Raw genomic sequence first — 19,181 nt, 5'->3', positions numbered from 1 at the left:
GTATTTACATAATTTAATTTCAGCATTTTATTATCCTACTTAAGGCCCTAATATTTTATAGTATCCATTACCAAATCATTTAAAACTAAGTACTCTGTAATTCTGATGCAAGGTATACTCTTTAAGAAAAAGGTGTAACATTAGAGTAACATTTTTTTTTTTTTTAAAGGCACAGAATTGAAAGCATGGTCTTCTCAAGTAATCTACATGATCACACTGTTTCATCTGTGACTGAGTATAGGGTCTTTGAAGAGTGGTATCCACAGAGCAGTATCGTCCCGGGAACCTGTCAGAAACCACACCTTTAGGTCTCTGAGACAACTCACATAACTGGCAAGAGTTTGGGCAATACATAACACCTTAAAAGGAAACTGCAAAAGCCAAGTATTTAATACCATGAATGACACTGGTGGGAAACTAAGGCAGAGACAGAGACTTAAGAGCATAAGGCCCCTTGGCTACAAGACCAAAACAGTTTCCTGCTCTGCAGTGTTTGACCTGGGCCTGTTCTCATGAAAATGCAAATCAGACCTTTCATGTTATCAACACACATAGGCTGATTTGCTCCCAACTGTTTTTTTCTCTTTGCAACAAGAATTTTAATGACTTTAGTTTAGAATAATCCAAAATCAGAATTTTAACTATAACTTACAAAAACAATTCTCCAACTTGAGTCTTGTTTGGGAAGGAATTATGGCTCAGCAATTACAATATGGGCCTGGAATGAGGATCCTACCCGATCACACTGGGATAATTCATTTACTGTCCTGTCTCATCTTCTCCATTAAAAGGGTAACTGGCTTACACAACTCAAATCTTTTAATAATTAGAAAAAAAAAGCCATATTTTAAGAGCTCTGGCTTAGCTAATGGGGGCTCTGGAAATGTATTTTGCTGCTAGATCTGCACCTCAGACTGACTTTTCAAAAGCAGCCAAATTTCTTTTCTTTCTTTTTTTAAAGTCCTTTCTGTACAAATCAGTAGATTTAGGCTATGGCAATTAGCTCTCCTCAGATCCTTCCAGTAAGGCAGACTTAAATTTGTAAGTTCAGTTCTGGAGTATTTTAGTCTAAACCCTGAAAATAAAGGTAACACACACACAGAATTGTTCATTATCCAAAATAATGAAGAGTATAAATAATACTGTTTCAGAAATTATTGGAAGTAAATACATTGACATATCTAGAACAACTGAAAGCAATCTCAACTTTACTGAATATTCTAAGTTACAATAATCAAAAGTCCACTTCATCTTTGAGACGCAGTCTCTCTCTGCAGCATGTGTAGCAGCAAAGCTACCACTGTAGCTTCTAACATTATCAAAGCTCTCTAGCTCTCATCCCGGGCTCTGGTCTGATGTGCTGCACCTCTGAACTGTAACTGTGATGCACAGAAAACTCAGAACTGTGACCTGAAAAGAAGGGGGCACTTGCGGGGTTCTAATGCCTCCAGCTTTGCATTGCACGTGTTCTAGACTAACTATATAATGCCTGCTCACTGCACGGCATTTGGCAACACCCCTGCTTCTACTCTGCAGATGCCACCAACACCTTCACCCTCAAAGTTTCCTGATATTGCCAAACGTCACCGGGGTGTGTGGGGGGAATCAAATCCAGCTGAGAACAAATGGTCTGACCAGCTGTAGACTTTCATCGACACATTGGGTATTTTGGGGAAGGATTCCTTCCTGGCAAAGAGGAGTAAATTTAGTTCTAAAATTCCTATTCTAGTCATGGCAGAACTCATCTGACTCCTTTGTGTGAGTATGTGTGTGTGTTCTGGGGATTAAACCAGGGCTGTGCACACACTAAGCATAGGATCTACATGCTAAGCACATGCTCTGTCATTTCGCTGTATCCACAATCCCTTGATCCTCGTTCTCTGTGCACCTGTCACTCCTCATTTCTAGTCTGAACACCTGATGTTGATTTCCAATGCAATCAGGACGCCCTGCTTATACCTCACCTGTCTTCTTGCCAATACTTTCTCTTTCATTCTTAAGGAGACTCTTATACTTATTAGGTTGACACGGGAAAGGCTTCCATCCAGAGACCTGAGTGACACAGCACAGGAAAACAGGGATGACTTGATTGCCCCCAGTGACTGCTCTGTTGTTGAACTAAGTCTCTCTCCTTTGCCAGGCAACCAGAGCCTAGGAGATTAGGACTTTGAAAGAATGACCTTTTACTGAATGAATTATGTCCTGTCTGAAGAAAACATGTCCAGGAAGCAGGAAAACAAAACTCCTGTAAATAATAGTGTGACACTTTCCATGGAACATTTGTTGCTGGCCTTCACTGTATTTGGTCCACCTCTACAGGGACCTCTATAGTTTCTGTCACAAGGGACTGTGAAGAGGCTTTAGGAAAACTGCTAACCAGGGGGCAGTGCTCCCCTGTGCATTTCAACAGCTTCTGATCTTCTAGATTGAGCCTCCTGCTGAGTCAACATACACCATTAACTCTCACTGGATCCTACTCCATATATACTAATAGAATTACCTCTATAATATTATGCATGGATTTCCAGGCAGAGGCCAGTCCAGGTAGAGAACATGCAAGGGGCGGGGGGTGTTGCAACTTGGCACACCTCTGTCTTCAAACATATTTGCATTACAATCATAACAGTAGGGAAATTACAGTGAAGAAGTAGCAACGAAAACAATTTTATGTTGGGGGTCACCACAACACGAGGAACTGTACTAAAGAGTTCCAGCATTAGGAAGGTTGAAAACCACTGATCTAGAGAAGTAAAGCACCTATATGTACAGTATCTTCACATGAATACACACATTTCAGTGAGGAAACTCCCTTTACTTATAAAGGCCCATATTGTAATTTCCTCTGGTGTCCAGGAAAAATAACCTCAGTTAATCAAGCTAGGAATATTCAGAACCTAACATTAGAACTCTGCAGACTTCCCCTTTGGGTTTGGCTACTAGAACAGACATGAACTCAGGACAAAACTACAGGAAAAGACTCTGGGCCCTCTTTCAGGGATGCCAGGGATGAACAAGGTTCCTGCTCCAAGCTCCACGTCCAAGAACTTCTTCATACTTTTGTGTGCATGGTTTTTTTGGGTCGTTCTTATTACAGCATACTTAATCATAAATATGTTCAATAATGAAAGAATTTTTTTTGCATACATTTTGATGTTTGTTTCAGTCTTGGCGAACACATCAAAAAACAATCTGAAATTTTGCAAGGTGTTCTTCATACCGCCCCCCCACCCGAAAACCATAGTTATATACTGATGAATATTTGGACAAAAGTCACAAGAGGGGAAAATGAGACTTTTATATTCAAAGGGATGGTTTATAAATGATAAGAAGCAATGCCTAGGCCAGAACTAATTTGTCTCCCGTTCCAATTCCATTCTAGTTGTGAGGAAAATTAAACTTTATCTAGTTACTGTAGGCTGGGGCTCGGTCTTGTTGGAAATGCTCTGAAATGGTCAGGCTACCAACCCTGGCCTTCTACATCCCAGTCTGGGGTGTCCCATCCATATCCACTTCCTCTTTATTCTTCCAAGCTTGCTCTTAGGTGGGTGCCTGCCCTGCATTTCTGACTCCGACTTCTGAGCTCATCTAAGCTTGGGGCTTCCGGTTTGCCCTCCGCTGCCCGGGAGCTTCTGTCTTCTGTCCTCCAGGCCTGTGCCCGGCTCTCAGCGGCCAGCCACACCTTCGGCATCCCTCTTCCCCCACCTGCCGGTGGGTCGCGCAGGTCGCCCTCCACCAGGACCGGCCCCCGCCCGCCTAGCGAGCCCAGCATCTCCCGCCCTGTCCCCGCCCCGCCTTCCGCACGGCCGCGGCGTCCGCACGCACCCACTCGTTGGCCCGATGGCCGAAAGTGTACAGAGCCACCTGGCTGGCCACGTCCACGATGCGACTGATGTAGGGGTCGTGGCGCCGCAGGGCTGCCAGGCTGATATCGTGCCCCTTCCCAGGCAGGCCACCTGCCGCCGCGGCCGCCATCTTCCCACCCACCCTCTTGCCCAGCCTTCAGGAAGCCCCAACAATCGACCGCCGAGCGAGCGAGCGAGCGAGAGCAGCTGGGAGACTTTCCAGCACTTGGGGACCCTGGCTAGGCTTCGCCAATCAATGGTCGGGTCCTCTCGCAGAGGATCGTCGCCTTGACAACAGGAAGCTCAGGCAACAGGAAGCTCAGGCCTGCTCATGGAAGCCTGTTTTATCTGCTATTTCTTCCTTCTGGAGCCTTTGAGCTGTGTGCATTTCCTTCCTGAATACGGCCAATACCTTTTGCATAGCTCGTCTTTGGCTCTTCGATGACCAAACCCAAACATAGTAACTCCAAAAGGAGCTCTGAGAATTCTTAAAGGGTGCGCCCTGATATCCATGAGAGATTCTTTGAGTGCCTCAGAGGCCTGCAAGGTTAAGATTGTCTGTGACAATGCTGAGACTTGCTTGACGTGTGCACAAGGATCGGTGCACCGATAAAGAACCAAGGGAGTCCCCAAACTGTACCACTAGTCAGTGTATTCTTGCTGCTGTGCATTCCCTGGAAAACTTGATGAGCAGCTGAAGCCAGGCGTCACTCTATCAAAGTACTAATTTTGTTAAAAATCAATCTTTGGGTATACTTTTAAAGTTAATGTGGGGAAAAAAATACAAAGTACGGAAAAAGCAGAGCTGTTGCATGTCATATTTGCCTCTTGGAAAAATGTTCTGTGCTTGAGTTGGCTTGAATTTGTGGGGTTTTTAATGTTGGTTTTGCTGGGGTTGGAGAGTTTGTTTCTTGAGGCAGAGTTTGTGGTAGGCTTCAACCTGTGCTCCTCCTGCCTTGGGGTCTTCAGTGCTAGGATTACTGGCATGTACCACCACCCAGCCCAGGGGTTTTATTTTTACTTCCATAGAGCATTAGTTTAACGTGAAAGAAAGATGAACAAATTTATGGCTATTCAGATAGATACTGGATAGGCTTTTCCAAAACTAAGATTTTTCCTGAAAAAACAAGGGATAGGTATTGTTGCCAATGATAATTTTTGAGATTAATTTTAAAAAAATGGGCCATGAGTTTGACAATATCTCAATACTTAAATCTCTTCAGATGAGACCTGTGGTGCTATTAGTAAGTACCCTTTTTAAAGATTACAGTCTAATCTTCAAAATGGAAACTGTCAACGTTTGAAAGATACAGCTCCTTTTGAATCATTATCCAATGATTTTCAGATAATAAAATGGTGTCACAAATTCACATATAGGTAGCAGAGCCATTCAAGGTCAAAGTGGACCAATGGATTCCAATGTGCCACAAAATATGAAAAGTTGATAGGATCTCAGATAACTAGCCTTCAAGAAACTGTACTTTGTCAATTTTTGATATATATCAAAGAATATTTATAGTTACACGAACAGATCATTAAAGTTGCACCCCTTGTACAATTGCATTGTCTCTGTGAGGCTAGGGCTTGTTCATGTATGTGATTTATTAAATCAGTTTACATTAAAATGGTAATATCAGTTGTCTCACACTTGGGATGCTGAGAATCTGGTAGACGCTGAGTGCCTCATGAGTTCCAATATGGCACTGAATACGTGGGTACCTGGGCAGCTGCTGGGCCTTACTTAACAGTGGAAGCCTGGAAACGCTGGTTCTCATAACAGTATTAGCATCAAACCAACCCTGTGGTAATAGGGAAGGCCAGCAAGGAAAAGGTGAATAATCTTCCTTTGGCCACACAGTCGTTTTATCTGGGCTGCATTTAAAAGGCATTGTCCACACTTGAGGTAAATCTTAGCATATCAGTCAACCAGTGAATCAAGGCAAGCAGGACAATTCTTCAGGTGAGGCTCCCTACTCAGGTGATTGTAATTTGTGGCAGTTGACATTAAAATAAACCACCACAGATATTGTTATAAGTAAATACATAAATGGTTGGATAGTGGAGAACACACACACACACACACACACACACACACACACACACACATACACACACACGTTTTCTATTTAAAAATGTTGACTCTGACTCTTTAAAGTTGATTTCATGATTCACTGAAGGAATGTGACTTGTAGTTTGAGAAACAGAACAAAACCATGTTGTCTAAATATTATTTGGTCCTCATAGCATTCTATTCCCTTCAAGTGGCCACACAAAACTGACTAAACAGTGTCCCAGGCTATCCCACTAACTTACTGCTGGTTCCACTAAGTTTCTGTGCTTCTGGTCACATGCTTCTAAAAGTCAGTTTGTCTCTCAAATTCCTTCGTCTCACAGACAATGTCTATAACCTACTCATAAGGTCCCAACGATAAACCAAAGTTTGATTCCATCAAAGTTCACCTTGGGGAGCCAATGAGCTTATCGGTCTTACCATGGGTGGCCTAAAAGCAGTAGCACTACAAAGTCTTTATCCAGCATTGGTGATATCCGTGTGTCCTCAGTAACCTAGATGAATACCTTTCTTTTTCCCAACCTATATGCTCCAGACCCTTCATGAGCCCCTAAGGTCATATGGCATCAGGCAAAACTGAATATAAATGGCTGAACACTGGTAGGTGAAGATCCACTGACGTAGCATGTCTCTTCCTGGCGGAAATGTCAACAATCCACAGGCCCAGCTGTGATGAACTCTCAGAACTCTCAATCCACAGGCCCAGCTGTGATGAACTCTCAGAAGGAGGCACAGTAAAACTCTTAAAAGCAGTGCCTGTTTTGCTTGGAGGATAGCACTGTACATAACATAAACATAGTTTAATTTGTCATATGGGTAAAAGAATTTTCTGGTTAATTTTTGAGCTCGTCCTCAGTCCTCTGCTTTTGTTCACTTGGCATGAGCACACAGATCCTGCTGTGTGCCTGCCTCATCTACAAGTGGGACATTGCTTGCTTTCTCCTTAGTCTTTCCCCTTGTCCCCACAGACCATTTTTCTCTTATTTTTTTTTCAGTCTGTTCATGTTTAAAGAGAGATGAATAAATCCTACTTTCCAAAGAGCAGGCTGCGTTGAGCTCAGTAGAGAAGCCAGGCAACGCAGGAGCCATTATGGTACCAGAAATACTCATAAACACACCCAGGCCTTATCACCTGAGTGACAAATTCAGCCACAGTCACAGGGTGCTTACAGAGAGTGCATATCATGAAATCTGTTCATTCCTTCTCTGTGACTTGTTCAGCACCGTGCCTTTCCCAGGCCTGACCTCACACACAAGGAATTAAAAGAGCATCTTGCCACTTGCTTAGAGATTCACAGGTAAGTCTTAGTGAAGGATTTATCCCCTGTCTTTGTCTGGTCTTATAAAGGAAGTACCCACCTCTGTTCAACCTTCCTGCGAGTGGCAGTTTTCGCCCAAGTCCCTTGCACACTGCCATCTGTGTTCCTCGCCTTCTCCTTGAATGACCTTTTCCCAGAATGCTCACTCACTGCCTTTCTCTGTGGAACTCTTTCTGCCTTTGAAACCTTCATGTACTCCATTGTTATGTTTCTTGTGCCGCTTAGTAGGCCCTGAATTAGAGCTATTGATGTATTTATATGACATATATAATTATAATTCTAAAAAGGATAAAATATGAATTACCATGATAAAAGGGAATTATTACAGAAAGCCTAAAAACAGGTTTTGCATTTGCACAAACCTAGTTTAGAGTTTCTTTGCAAGTAAGCACACATTTCATACACTAACATTTTTATTTCATACGTGTTTGGTTTGCATGCCCTTTGTTGTCTCTGTACCACTTGGTCCAGTGCCTGGTGGATTATGGAAATTTAGAAAATGCAAACTGTATTGAACAAAACCTGAATTAGTTGACTTTCTCCATTACATATCTGTTTTTAAAGAGCCCTGAATTTACAGAATATTGAAATCCAAGTTGAGATAAAGGAACACACTGGAGTGAGTTCTGAGCTTTCAGAGTTAAATTATAAGAAATATAAGGAGAGATGGAAAAAATTTGCTTATTTTGTTTATAATTTTTTGAACCACTTTGAAGTCATAAAGATCAGAAACCACACTTGGCAAAAGAAAACCACAAATGATGTTGAAACGACTTCAGCATCAGCAGGTTGCTCATCTCTCTGGCCCACAGAGCATTCTTCTTTCTCTTTGTTTCTCCCAAATGCTCAGTCTGGTCTTCTAGGTGGTGCCAGGAGTCTGTGTATTTTCTGTTTGAGTAATCTGTGTTTTAGAATCAGTTCATCACAGCAAAGGACCACTTCAAACAAAGACCTTTTAATCCACATCTCTTCCTCTTTCACAGGCTCCAGAGCTGCAGGATTCCACCCTGTCTCCATAATCCTCAGCCTGATGCTGCAGGCAGAACAGTGTGCCTTCAGGTTTCATGGTTATCTTGTGATTGTCATTATGCCAAAACTTTGTTCTAGGAGGTTAGATACTGCAATTCAGAATAAGTATGTAGGATGATAAAGGATGGTGTCTGTGATATTTATACCAGTGTGATGACAAAACAAAATTGGCCACATAATTCAACAAGGTAATTGTAAATAGAAAATGCTAAAATTGTTTGAAAATATGACAATATAGAAAAAGATTTGTCTTTGTAGAGAGTATGAATGTTTGCATACAAATACGGGCAGCCTTATTTCTCATAATAGTTTTAAAATACAAATACACAGTCTGGTTTCTTGTTCTCTTTGTTCTATTAGTTGACCTCTAAGTTAGACTGTAGCAGGCTGGGTATTTTATTCCAAACAATGGTAGAAACTGAATCGTTAACTCTCTCCCCTAGTAGAGAAACAGCTTGAAGAACTGTGCTGTTGGTCGTTTTCAATGCACGGCTCACTTATTTCTTAGGCAGCTGTGCCCAGCAGAAAGCAACCCACTCCTCAAAGGAAAACAATAGTCCAATCTCTTCTTTTTGTTTTAAAAATCGAGATAGTAAAATTACATCATTTCTCACCTTCCCTTTCCTCCCTCCAACCTCTCCCATGTACCTCCTTGCCCTCTCTCAAAGTCATGGCTGCCTTTTCCTTAAGTGCTAATACACACACGCACACGCACACGCACCAGCTCATGCACGCGCATGCAGAAATATCCTGTGTAGTCTGTGTTATGTTACTTGTATGTATGTGTTTTCATGGCTGACCATTTGGTATTGAATAACCTGTTGATGTGCTCTTTCCTAGGGAGGATTATTTCTCCTGTTCTTAGCATTTCTTAGTTACATGTAGATTTTTGTCTATGGTTGAGGCCCCACAAGCTTTCCCTTTTCCATTTCAGCATGTCCACTGGCGTCATCCTTTGTTCGAGTCTTGTCTAGGCAACCATGTTTGTGAGGCTTCATGAGTGTAGCATCTCTGACATTTTTAGGAGACACAATCTCACAGCAAACTTCCTGTCCCTCTGGCTCTTACAATCTTCCTACCCCTTCTTCTACAACTATCCATGAGCCTTAGGTGCGGGAGTTGTTTTGTAGGTAAATCAACGAGACTGGGCTCTACAACCCTGCATTTTGATTGGTTGTAGTTTTCTGTAATGGTCTCTATACGTTGTAATGAGAAGTTTCCTTGATGAGGAGTAAGAACAGTACTTATCTGTGGGCACAGGATGAATATGTAGAATGTAGTTAAGGATTGTGTTGGTTAGGTAAGCCAGCAGCTCCATGACTTCATTAACCCCAGGAAGTTGGCTGGGTTTCCAGTACTAGGTGTGACTTCTCTTTGTTGGGTTGGTCTTGAGTCCAATTAGAGAGCTATTGGTTACCACCAAGGTATGTGTGCCACCTTTGCACCATTAGGGTCATCATGCCACACGATGCTAGGTTTCTTTGCTCCTTTGGAAGTTTGCTTGGTGTCTTATGGTACCATGAAAGCTAGTCCTTGGGAAGAAGGCTTTCAGATCAGACCTAGCTCAGAGGGTCTTCTGGGTCCTGTGTTTGAAGTGCATGGTGTCTTCAGCCATAGAAACTTACCTTCCACACTGGGAGGCAAACTTGTACACAGCACCTCTCCTTGATGATCCATCTTGCTGTCCACATTCTCTGTCTTGAGATCTCTTGGTTTCTCTTTACCAGACCCATAAACTCTATTAATTTTAATGTCATGTTTTAGGAGTAAAGTGAAGATTTAATGGGTGTACATAATCTCTACTATAGTGTCCTTTGACTTTTGAAGCATGAGGAAGCGCCTTTAATTGCACATGAAGAGATAATTAGCATAAAATGCTAAGACCCAATGGTGGCAATTCATATCCCCGATTCTTGGTTACAGTTGACTAGCTACTTGATTAACAAGAAGAAGGAAATGGTGTGGAAAGGGTGGGCTAAGATTGAGAAGACAAGTCTTTCTGCTTTTTGCTTAGTGTACCATGGAAGGACCAATGGAATATGTCTCCAGGTAGCCTGCTGTGCCTGGGAAATCACAAGTGTCACGTCATTGAGGTTGTTATTTAATGTTTTGCATGCATGAGTCTTGTTCTGGGTAGAGGGGAAGGTTGGAGTTGTTACTAAATTGTTCCTCACATTGACTTATTTTTTTTGTCCCACCATGTAGGGATGACCCAATTGACTATTTGGTTTGAGCAAATACAGTTATGGGCATGTCAGCTTGCTTCTACATGGAATAAAGGAGTTAGATGTCTGCTTGCCAGCTTCTAATTCTGTGGTTCCCCATTACATGCCTTCTGAGCACATCAAATGTACATCAAAATTTTACAGACATGTATATAGCTAAGTCTGGAAATAAAGCTAAACAGTCTGCTCACAGTAACATCGCTGCGAAATTAGGTTAGGGTGGCAGCCTGTTAAAGATGTCTTACTGTTGCCTGGAACTGAGGCCGTGAGCTTTGGAAAAGAAGAGATATTCTTCTTTCACTTTCTGCGTTGCCTTATTCTCAAGGAAGACAGTTACTGTGGAGAGGAGGAATAGTTAACTTTTGCCACGCATTGAGTGGCTGACTGCCAGGGAGACCTGCCTTCTCTCCAGATTGTCTATCCAGGTGAGCACATATTCCACCTGGCCTGCAGTCTATGAGAGCAATAGAAAAGAGAATCAGGAACTGTGGGAGAGTTTTCTAATTACCATGTAGAGTAATGGCCTACTGTGCTGGCTTTCATTTATGCTTGATTTCTCTTCTTTTAAATGGATGTATAAAGCTTGAAGGAAATTGAACTTGTAGTATTGTACTTACTAAACTGAATTAAAAAAAACATTTTTATTATATATATATATATATATATTTCTACTCTAACGCCTCCTAGATATTTTCCATCTCCATAACAACCTAACTTTATGTTCTTTTTTTCAAAAAAGAAAAACAAACAAACAAAGAAACAATTACCAGGTATGGTAACACATGCTTTTAATCCCAGCACTTAGAGAAGCAAAAGCAGGCAGATTTTTGTGAGTTTGAGGCCAGCTTGGTCTACAAAGCAAGTCCAGGACAGCTAGGTCTCTGTTACAGAAAGAAACCCCGTCTTGAAAAACCAACCAACCAACCAACCAACCAACCAACCAAACAATAAATAAAAATCAAACAGACAAAAAACATGAAGATCAATAAGACAAAAATACCAAATCAACACACACACACAGACACCAACAACAGCAAGAAGAAAAAAAGACCCTTAAAGAACATGGAGTTTGTTTTATGTTAGCCAACTACTCCTGGACACAGGGTACCCTAGTATGTGATTGGTACAGTGACAGTCCATTGGAGAAGACTGATTTTTCTAGCATATAGCAATTGCAAATAGCTTATTGGTTAGGGACTTTGTGTCTATTTCCTCTTCTCAGTGCTGGTATTTTATCTGCTTTGAACTTGCACAGATCTGTCACAGTCTGTGTGCATTCCTATGTATAGCAGTCCTGTTGTGTCTGGGAGACCCTGTTTCCTTGGAGTCATCCACCACCTCTAGTTCTTGCAATCTTTTTGCCTCCTCTTTCATCTGCACCAGCAACAGAGACCTGCCTGCAAGACACATTGGTACAATTGTGGCACAGATGTCATGGAAGCAACCAACCACTTTTGATTGGCTTGAAGGTGTTCTTTATCAGATAAAATCCATACCTAACAGTTCGAGTGTAGCTGAAAACCTGAGATTAGATGGATCATGGACCTAGGAGAAAGTCCACCACTACTATTCTGCTAAATAAGCCTCAAGATAAAGTGACTCCGAATGATACCGTCCTATACCCATAGATCCTAACATTGCTCAAGCCTTATCAGAGATGTTTCTTCTTGCAGTAGCTGGTAATTAATGAGATTCACAACTAGACAGTGTGCAGACAGTGAGGGACTTTAGAACACTTAGTCTTAAGTGGGCTATCTTCACCACCCCTCTCATCAGAGCTCAGGCTTCTCTCCAGAAGCGGAGGTAGAATGATTATACTGATTTTACCTTAAGTTCTAGGCGAGAGACTTTCAAAAATGACATGTTTTAGTCAGAAGTTAGGTGTCGCCTCCTGAACCGACCAGCAGACAGAAGACAACTGACACGGGATCTTCTTCCCAACACGGTTTATTCAGGAACCTTGAAGTACCGCAAAAAGCCTCCGAGCTCCAGCTCCCAGCCCTTAAATCTCTGTGTCCTCACCAATCAGAACCTGTCACTCGGTCATTCCCGATTGGTCCTGAGCACATACGTCACATGGCCCGATCTTATGTAACGATGAACAAGCAAAATGCATGCGCAATAAAGCCTAGCCTACGTGCCACCCAGGCTTCCTGAAATGGTGAGCCAACACGCCAGGAGCGTCTGGCACCCAGCCAGGCACCATCTTGAGTTCCTCTCCCCACAGTTAGGGCCCCAAAACATTAAAAATGGGGGTGGGGTGGGGACAAAGGGAAAAGAGTAGAGAATCTGCTTGCCATGAAGCATAGTAGAGAGACTATTTCCCTGATCAGTCTTCTAAGCCTCAGTCATCAATAGTCCATGGTAGGTTCATCTCTAAGAGCCCATAGGCAAATCTGTCCTTTATTTGTCTTGCAAATCAAAATTTACTGGGACATAGCCATAGTGCTGCCTTGTTCGTGCCTGCTTTTACCTCATAACAATGCCATTTAGTAGCAGCAACAGAAACCCTATGATGTGCTAATCCTAGAGTACTTACTTTCTGGGCCTTTACAGAAGAGGTTTTTGCTCTATAGCATTTAAACAAATCAATGAAGACATTATGCTGATAATAGTGTACCTTCCCAGTAGACATACCAATTTGTGTGCATTGTAAATATACAATAGGTTGGAAAGGGTGACAGTTTCTATTTCCAAGGGATTTAAAATCTAATTTATATGACAAAGACAAGCACACATGTAAAACAACAACAACAACCCCACAATATATAATTAGAAATTTAGCTTAATACAGAAGCAAGTACCAGAATTTGCAGAGGAGGAAAGGGTGGGGGTGGGGGTGGTGCAGAGATATCCCTGGTAGAAAGAGAAGGTTGTATGTGGTATGATGAAGTTCCAGGACAAGCTTTAAAGAGTCTGCCTGGAGAGACGATGTGATTGGTCTGTCCTGTATTTCTACTCTAGCAGAAATCTAAGTCACTGCTCTTTTCGGTTTTGTGATTACCTTACTGACCAGAAATATTTCTGAGTAACTTCAGTTGACTGATTTTTCTGGGATTTAGAATTCCTTTCAAACTCTCAAAACTATAGAGAATTTACTCATAGAGCTTAATGTTCTTCTATGAAGACAATCTCCATAAACGATCTTTGAACCCCAAGGGACCTGGTTCTAAATCTTGGCTCTGTCTCCTACTTGTGTAACCTTGGGAGGTCTCTGGGAACGCTGGCCCTTGGTTTCTTCAGTATAAAACAGAGCTATTAATAACAGCAACCTCATGAGCTGTTAAGAGAGCTAAGAGGTCTGAAGTGTTTAGAATATAAAGTGCCCATTACAAAGATAGGTCTCCATACATATTTAACTATTGATCATTGCCCCTCAGCCATAGTAAGATTTATATCCTGGACAAGAGGGCAATGTGGCTTCCAGAACAAAATTACTGTATAGTATTTGATATATACAAAGGTAATGTGTGGAGGCATTGCTCCTCATTCTTTGTTTACTATTAGTTGTGATTCTCAGTGATTGTCAGCACTAGGCTCTGTCTCCGTGATGTCCTTAGGTACCCTGGGTCAGAGAGTATGATACAAAAAGTGCAAATAATGACCTGCATGAACAAGTTGCTGCAAGTCTCTGGCATTTTCAAGGACGGTAATGGCTGCATGTGGAGGTATGGCTGGTGGCAGGGGGTGGGGGGAGGACAGAGCCTCTGGAGTTTTTGTCTCTGCTATTATGGGAGGAACGCAGAAACCACACCAGTTCTTATCTGTGATAAGAAGATAACAAGATCTATTTTTGTGGCTATTGTGAGAATTGCTGAAAGAGCTCTCTGAAACACTTTAAATGTTTTGATATAATCATAAAACACAAGGCTTTCAAAACAGGATCTGAGAGTCCAGAGGCAGCTAAGCTTTATGGATAAGGACTGACATGGTATTGTTCTTTGTTTTCTTTGTGTTGGTTTGAGGATGAAGGGGCAGAGAGTTTTCACATTTCCTAGTGATAATAAATGGTTCTTCCCCAGTGTGCTGGCTGTGCTGTGTAATGGAGACTTTCGGGTGTGATGACTAGAACTCCACCCAGTAGCTCGGGATATTGGTAGGATTATTTCTTGGACCTGTAGCATTAATGCGCCTAATAAGAAATTTAAATACTGCTGTTTGGGTTTATTTGTTTTTATTAAGAATAGTATGGACCTATAAAAGAAGACAAGGAGCTGTCAGAAAGGCAGATATCCCCCCCCCTTGCCTTTTTTTTTTCTTCATACAAATGGGCCTGTTTAATCTAAATTGGAAGAGCAGCCCATCCTGGTCATTCCCCTGTGAAAGAAGAATTAGTTCTGTTTTCTTGTATGCCAGATAACCTTTAGGCTTAATTGCCTGCTTGCCCCATGGATGCTTATTATGACTATGTTGGAAAGGATGCTGGGCTGGGAATGGGAAATACTTATGTCAGGGACACAGGTACACCCCTACCCTCTTGTAGGTTAGCATCTCTTTAGATGCTCACATACGAGCAGGTAATCATGATAAGGTGAGATGATGGCTTCTCCGAAAGTTTTGGGTGCTCCAGGAGAAGAGCAGAAGCACAGCGAGAGGCTTCTGTCACTTTAAAATGAGCTACCGAGTGTAGCAAAATGAAGACACTGCATCCTGTCTTTGTGCCCACACCAGAGAAGAATGGCCCTTATAGTTACGGACTGATCCTGCTTATTCCAGGACACTAGACTCTTCTCATCTGGTTGGGGATGCAATCTTCTTAGAGGATCTAGAGACTTGTCTGAGTAAGGTCATAGGTTTCATCTTAAGGCCACCTGGGTCCCCACTGGCACTGTGGGCATACAAAACCAGGAAAGAATGTCTGGAGAACATCTAGAATTAGGTTGATCTCCTTCTCAGAGACTGAAGGTCTGGACCCAGTGTCCCCTGCATAAAGAACACCTGCCTATAGTTTCATTTGCTTAGCTTTCTCTTGATCCTTTTCTCTTAGAATGGATTGTAGTGCTAATGTCTTCACACCTGCCATTCTAAAGGAGCGAGTGGCAGCCTCGGTCAGTCTAGAAAGGGCCAGTTGCATCTGGTATGCTCTGTCCAGATGAAAAGTCACCAGCCTGTAGAAGCAATGAGGCATACTGTCTAGGCCATATTTGTTCCTTTGTTGGCAAATGAGTGATGTGACTTACATTTCTGTTAATGCACATCACAAAATGAGACAGTGCTAGGTTATGACAGCTCCATGTTCTCTCTTAGATACTGTAAAGTTCAGGGAAATGCTGGCTAAACCACATATGGGGCTCCAGGAGCTGTCAATTTTCTTGGACTCAAGGCTGGGGCAGAGGAAGAATGGGGATGATTTCTAGGTACTCTGGCTTGAATTATGGCTAAACTAAGTGCTCTCAGCCCCTCCTTGTACAGAGGAGACTAGCACTCAGAGAAGTGGCTTTCAAGTGGTCCCATTAGGTTAGACTAGAGAGATCAGGACCCAAAGTTCTCATCCCTGACCACATGATGGAGTTGCTGGAAGGCAATTACAAAGAAGTCCCAGGAACCTGAGCTCACACAGACCAGTCAGTTAGACAGGAAGTTGACAAGGTTTCATGGGATTCTAGCTACATGCAGCCTAAAGGCAGAGCCCACTGGACAGCATGCATGATCGTCTCTGGGTCAAGAACAAACTTCCTAGCTAGGTTTAGATCTGAGTTTGCTAATAGAACTGGAGCGACTCATGTGTCTATGCAAAGTACCACATCCTTCTCCACTGGATGAGGTTGTTAATAAGCCTACTGGGTGATTAGGGAAGCTCGGAGAGGAGACAGTGAGCAAAGCACATGGGACACAACAGGTCCTGTATGCAAACAAGTGACTGACTACTGTTGCTTGGCAGTGGCTTACGGTATTGGACTTCACATCTCCGGTCCTTCTGGCAAAGCTCTTTCCACCAATACCATCTAACAAGGCCATTGGCTCAGTGGGAAATGGTGCACTTCCTTCAAAAGGCTACCATTTATTTTCTTAAAAATTGGAAATGATGACTTCGTTTCCTTTCTAAGATTTCTTTTTATTTATGTGTTTATTTATGTTTGTGTGTGGATGTCTCTGTGTCTGCCACAGGTGTGTGGGTTTCCTGGGAGACCAGAAGAAAGAGGTTGGATGTCCTGCAACTAGAGTAACAGAGGTATAAACCTTCAGAAGTAGGTGCAGGGAACTGATTTGGATTCTCTGTAAAGCCAAGTGCTCTTCAATGCTAAGCTAACTCTCTAGTCCCATGACCTTATTTTTGAAGTAATAAAGAATGCTATTCATTTTAGTTGAGAATTTTGTACAATGCATTTTGATCATAATCAGTACTTTCTCTTTCAACACCCCCCCCATTCTATGCCCTTCACTCCCCACCCAACTTTATGTCATTTAAAAAAATCCATTGAGTCCAATTTGTGCTGTTTGTATATTCTTAGGTGTGTGAGTATCTATCGGAGTGTGCTTGATCCAAGGGACCACATCCTTAAAGAAAACTGATCCTTTCGCCACCCAGAAGCTATCAATTGACAATAGCTCTTTAGCTGGGGGTGGGATTTCATGCCCACATCTCCCTGTCTATGCTGGAATTTTGTCTAGCTTGAGCTTGTGCAGGTCTTGTCCATGCTGTCACAGCTACTATGAATGCACGTCTTCATGAATACAACTGTTCTTCTGTGCCTGGAAAGCACATTTCCTTATGGTCATCCACTTCTTCTGGCTCATAAAATCTGTCACCTCTCCCACAGTGATCCCTGAGCCTTTGGAGAAAGGGTGTGATATAGACACCCCACCTGGGGCTTCGCACTCCACAGTCTTGACCAGTTACGGGTCTTTGTATTAATGAATTGCAATCTACTACAAGAAGCTTCTGTGGTGAAGATTGAGGGATTCACTTATATATATGCGTATAGCAAAATATCATTAGGAGCTGGTTTAATGTTATGCCCAGTTAACAGGATGTAATAGTAGGTTCTCTCCTAGAGCTTATGACTTGTTGTTTAGCACAGGTTCTTGGCCTTGATGTTGGTGACAGGTATGGGTCTCATCTTGTCCGTCAGGTCTTAAATTTAATCAGAGGGTGGTTGGTTATTCCTATGACATTTGTGCAGATATTACTCCATTGGACATGTCTTCCCAGGCCAATCATTATTGTAGTTTACAGGATTCCCAGATGGGTGAGCTCGAGAATTGCGTCTCTTCTCTAATATTGTGTGTATCACCTTCCAGCACTATGAAAGCTGGCTAGTAGGGATGAAGTTTTCAGGCGAGTACCAATTCAATTTCCTCATATTCTATTACTCAAGTATGTGCTGTATGCAGTGATAGGTTAGCATAGAGCTTAGCCCAGAACAATGGCGATAGCCTGTAAAGTTTGTGAGTCTATGGGATCTGATTGGCCAACAACTCCAAAAGAGCAAACCCACTACTGACCCTTTTATTTGTTAGCTTCTGGTGTCTAGTAGGCCACTGTTGCCTCATTCTAGGGTAACTCAAGTTAAACTCATTTTATATGTGTGCATGTATGTATTTTAGGAACCTACAGCAGTAGGTTTCCATGCTGCTTTCTCAAAAGGTTTCTGTTGTTAGCTATCTTTCTGACATTCTCTCCTACATTCTGACCTCCCATTCCTCACTTCGTTTAACCCCTCCCGTTTCATTATTTCCCATTACCCCTTCATACCCCTGTGTTCAAGCTCACCTCCCTTGGAAACAACCACTCATTATGGTCCCTTACTAACTTCCTGACTTCTATGGCTATTCCAAACGAGGCACACTGCATTAGTTACTGTTCTGTTGCTGTAACAAAACAGCATGACCAAAAGTGGCATGTGGAGCAAAGGGTTTATTTTGATTTGCAATTTCAGAGGGTAAGAGTCCATCATGGCAGAAGTCCATGGGAGCAGCTAGCAGGTATGGAGGCAGGGCCAAGAAGCTGAGCGGTCACACGGTTAAACATGACGTAGAGAGAGCAAACTGGAAGTTGGGCATGGCTGTGAACTTTCAAAGCCCAACCCCAGTGCTAGAGGAGTCTAGCAAGGCTACACCTCCTTAAACATCCTGAGCAGTACCACAAACTGAGGACCAAGTGTTCAAATGCCTGTGTCTGTGTGTCACACCTTCCATTCAAATCACCACACATGCATAGCTAAAGATGTAAACCTAACATCCACACACGAGAGAAAACATCTTATGTTGGTCTTTCTGGTTCTAAGCCACCCCGTTCAGAATGATTGTTTCTAACTCCATCTACTTACATGTTAGTGCCATTTTTTCTTAAGATCTAATTGATATTCCATCTAAAGTGTCCATTTGTCCACTGATGGACATCTAGATAGGTTTCCATTTACTGGCTGTTTTGAGTAGAACGGCAAGGTACATGGATGAGCAAGGATCTCTGAGGTAGAAGTGTGGAGTCCTTTGGGTCTATGCCTGTCTTACTTGTGTTTCTATTGCTGTGATAGAATGCCTGCACCAAAAGTACAGTTCCTGGTAATGGTTCATCACTGAGGGAAGTCAGAATGGAATACTCAAGGCAGGACAAGAACTAAAAAAAAAAAACAGGGAGGAATACTGCCTACTTACCCTCCAGGTCTGCTTGCCCAGGGGTGACACCACTCACAATGAACTGGGATCTCCCACATCAATCATTAATCAAGAAAACTCCCTCCAGACTCGTCTA

General features: G+C 42.5%; 2 protein-coding genes across 14 annotated transcripts in view; one reads left to right on the top strand and one right to left on the bottom strand.

The window, feature by feature from the left end:
- Dcp1b (decapping mRNA 1B) overlaps positions 1 to 4,004 on the bottom strand; it is a 38,628-nt gene extending 34,624 nt beyond the window's left edge. For 4 of the 8 annotated variants that reach the window (XM_076940419.1, XM_076940418.1, XM_076940421.1 and 1 more), the window contains exon 1: positions 3,823 to 4,004. In XM_076940419.1, coding sequence (XP_076796534.1) covers positions 3,823 to 3,972 — 150 coding nt within the window. In that variant the 5' untranslated portion in view covers positions 3,973 to 4,004. The remainder of the gene's footprint in view (positions 1 to 3,822) is intronic. The other 4 variants (XM_034511750.2, XM_034511752.2, XM_076940420.1 and 1 more) reach the window with 3 other exon arrangements.
- Positions 1 to 19,181, top strand: part of Cacna1c (calcium voltage-gated channel subunit alpha1 C) — a 610,552-nt gene that overhangs the window by 16,600 nt on the left and 574,771 nt on the right. The window lies entirely within an intron of this gene.

The sequence above is a fragment of the Arvicanthis niloticus genome, chromosome 9 (genome assembly GCF_011762505.2).
Source record: "Arvicanthis niloticus isolate mArvNil1 chromosome 9, mArvNil1.pat.X, whole genome shotgun sequence".
In the NCBI taxonomy this organism is placed as follows: Eukaryota; Metazoa; Chordata; class Mammalia; order Rodentia; family Muridae; genus Arvicanthis; species Arvicanthis niloticus.
The sequence above is the reverse complement of the archived record's forward strand: the minus strand, read 5'-3'. Positions and strand labels throughout refer to the sequence as shown.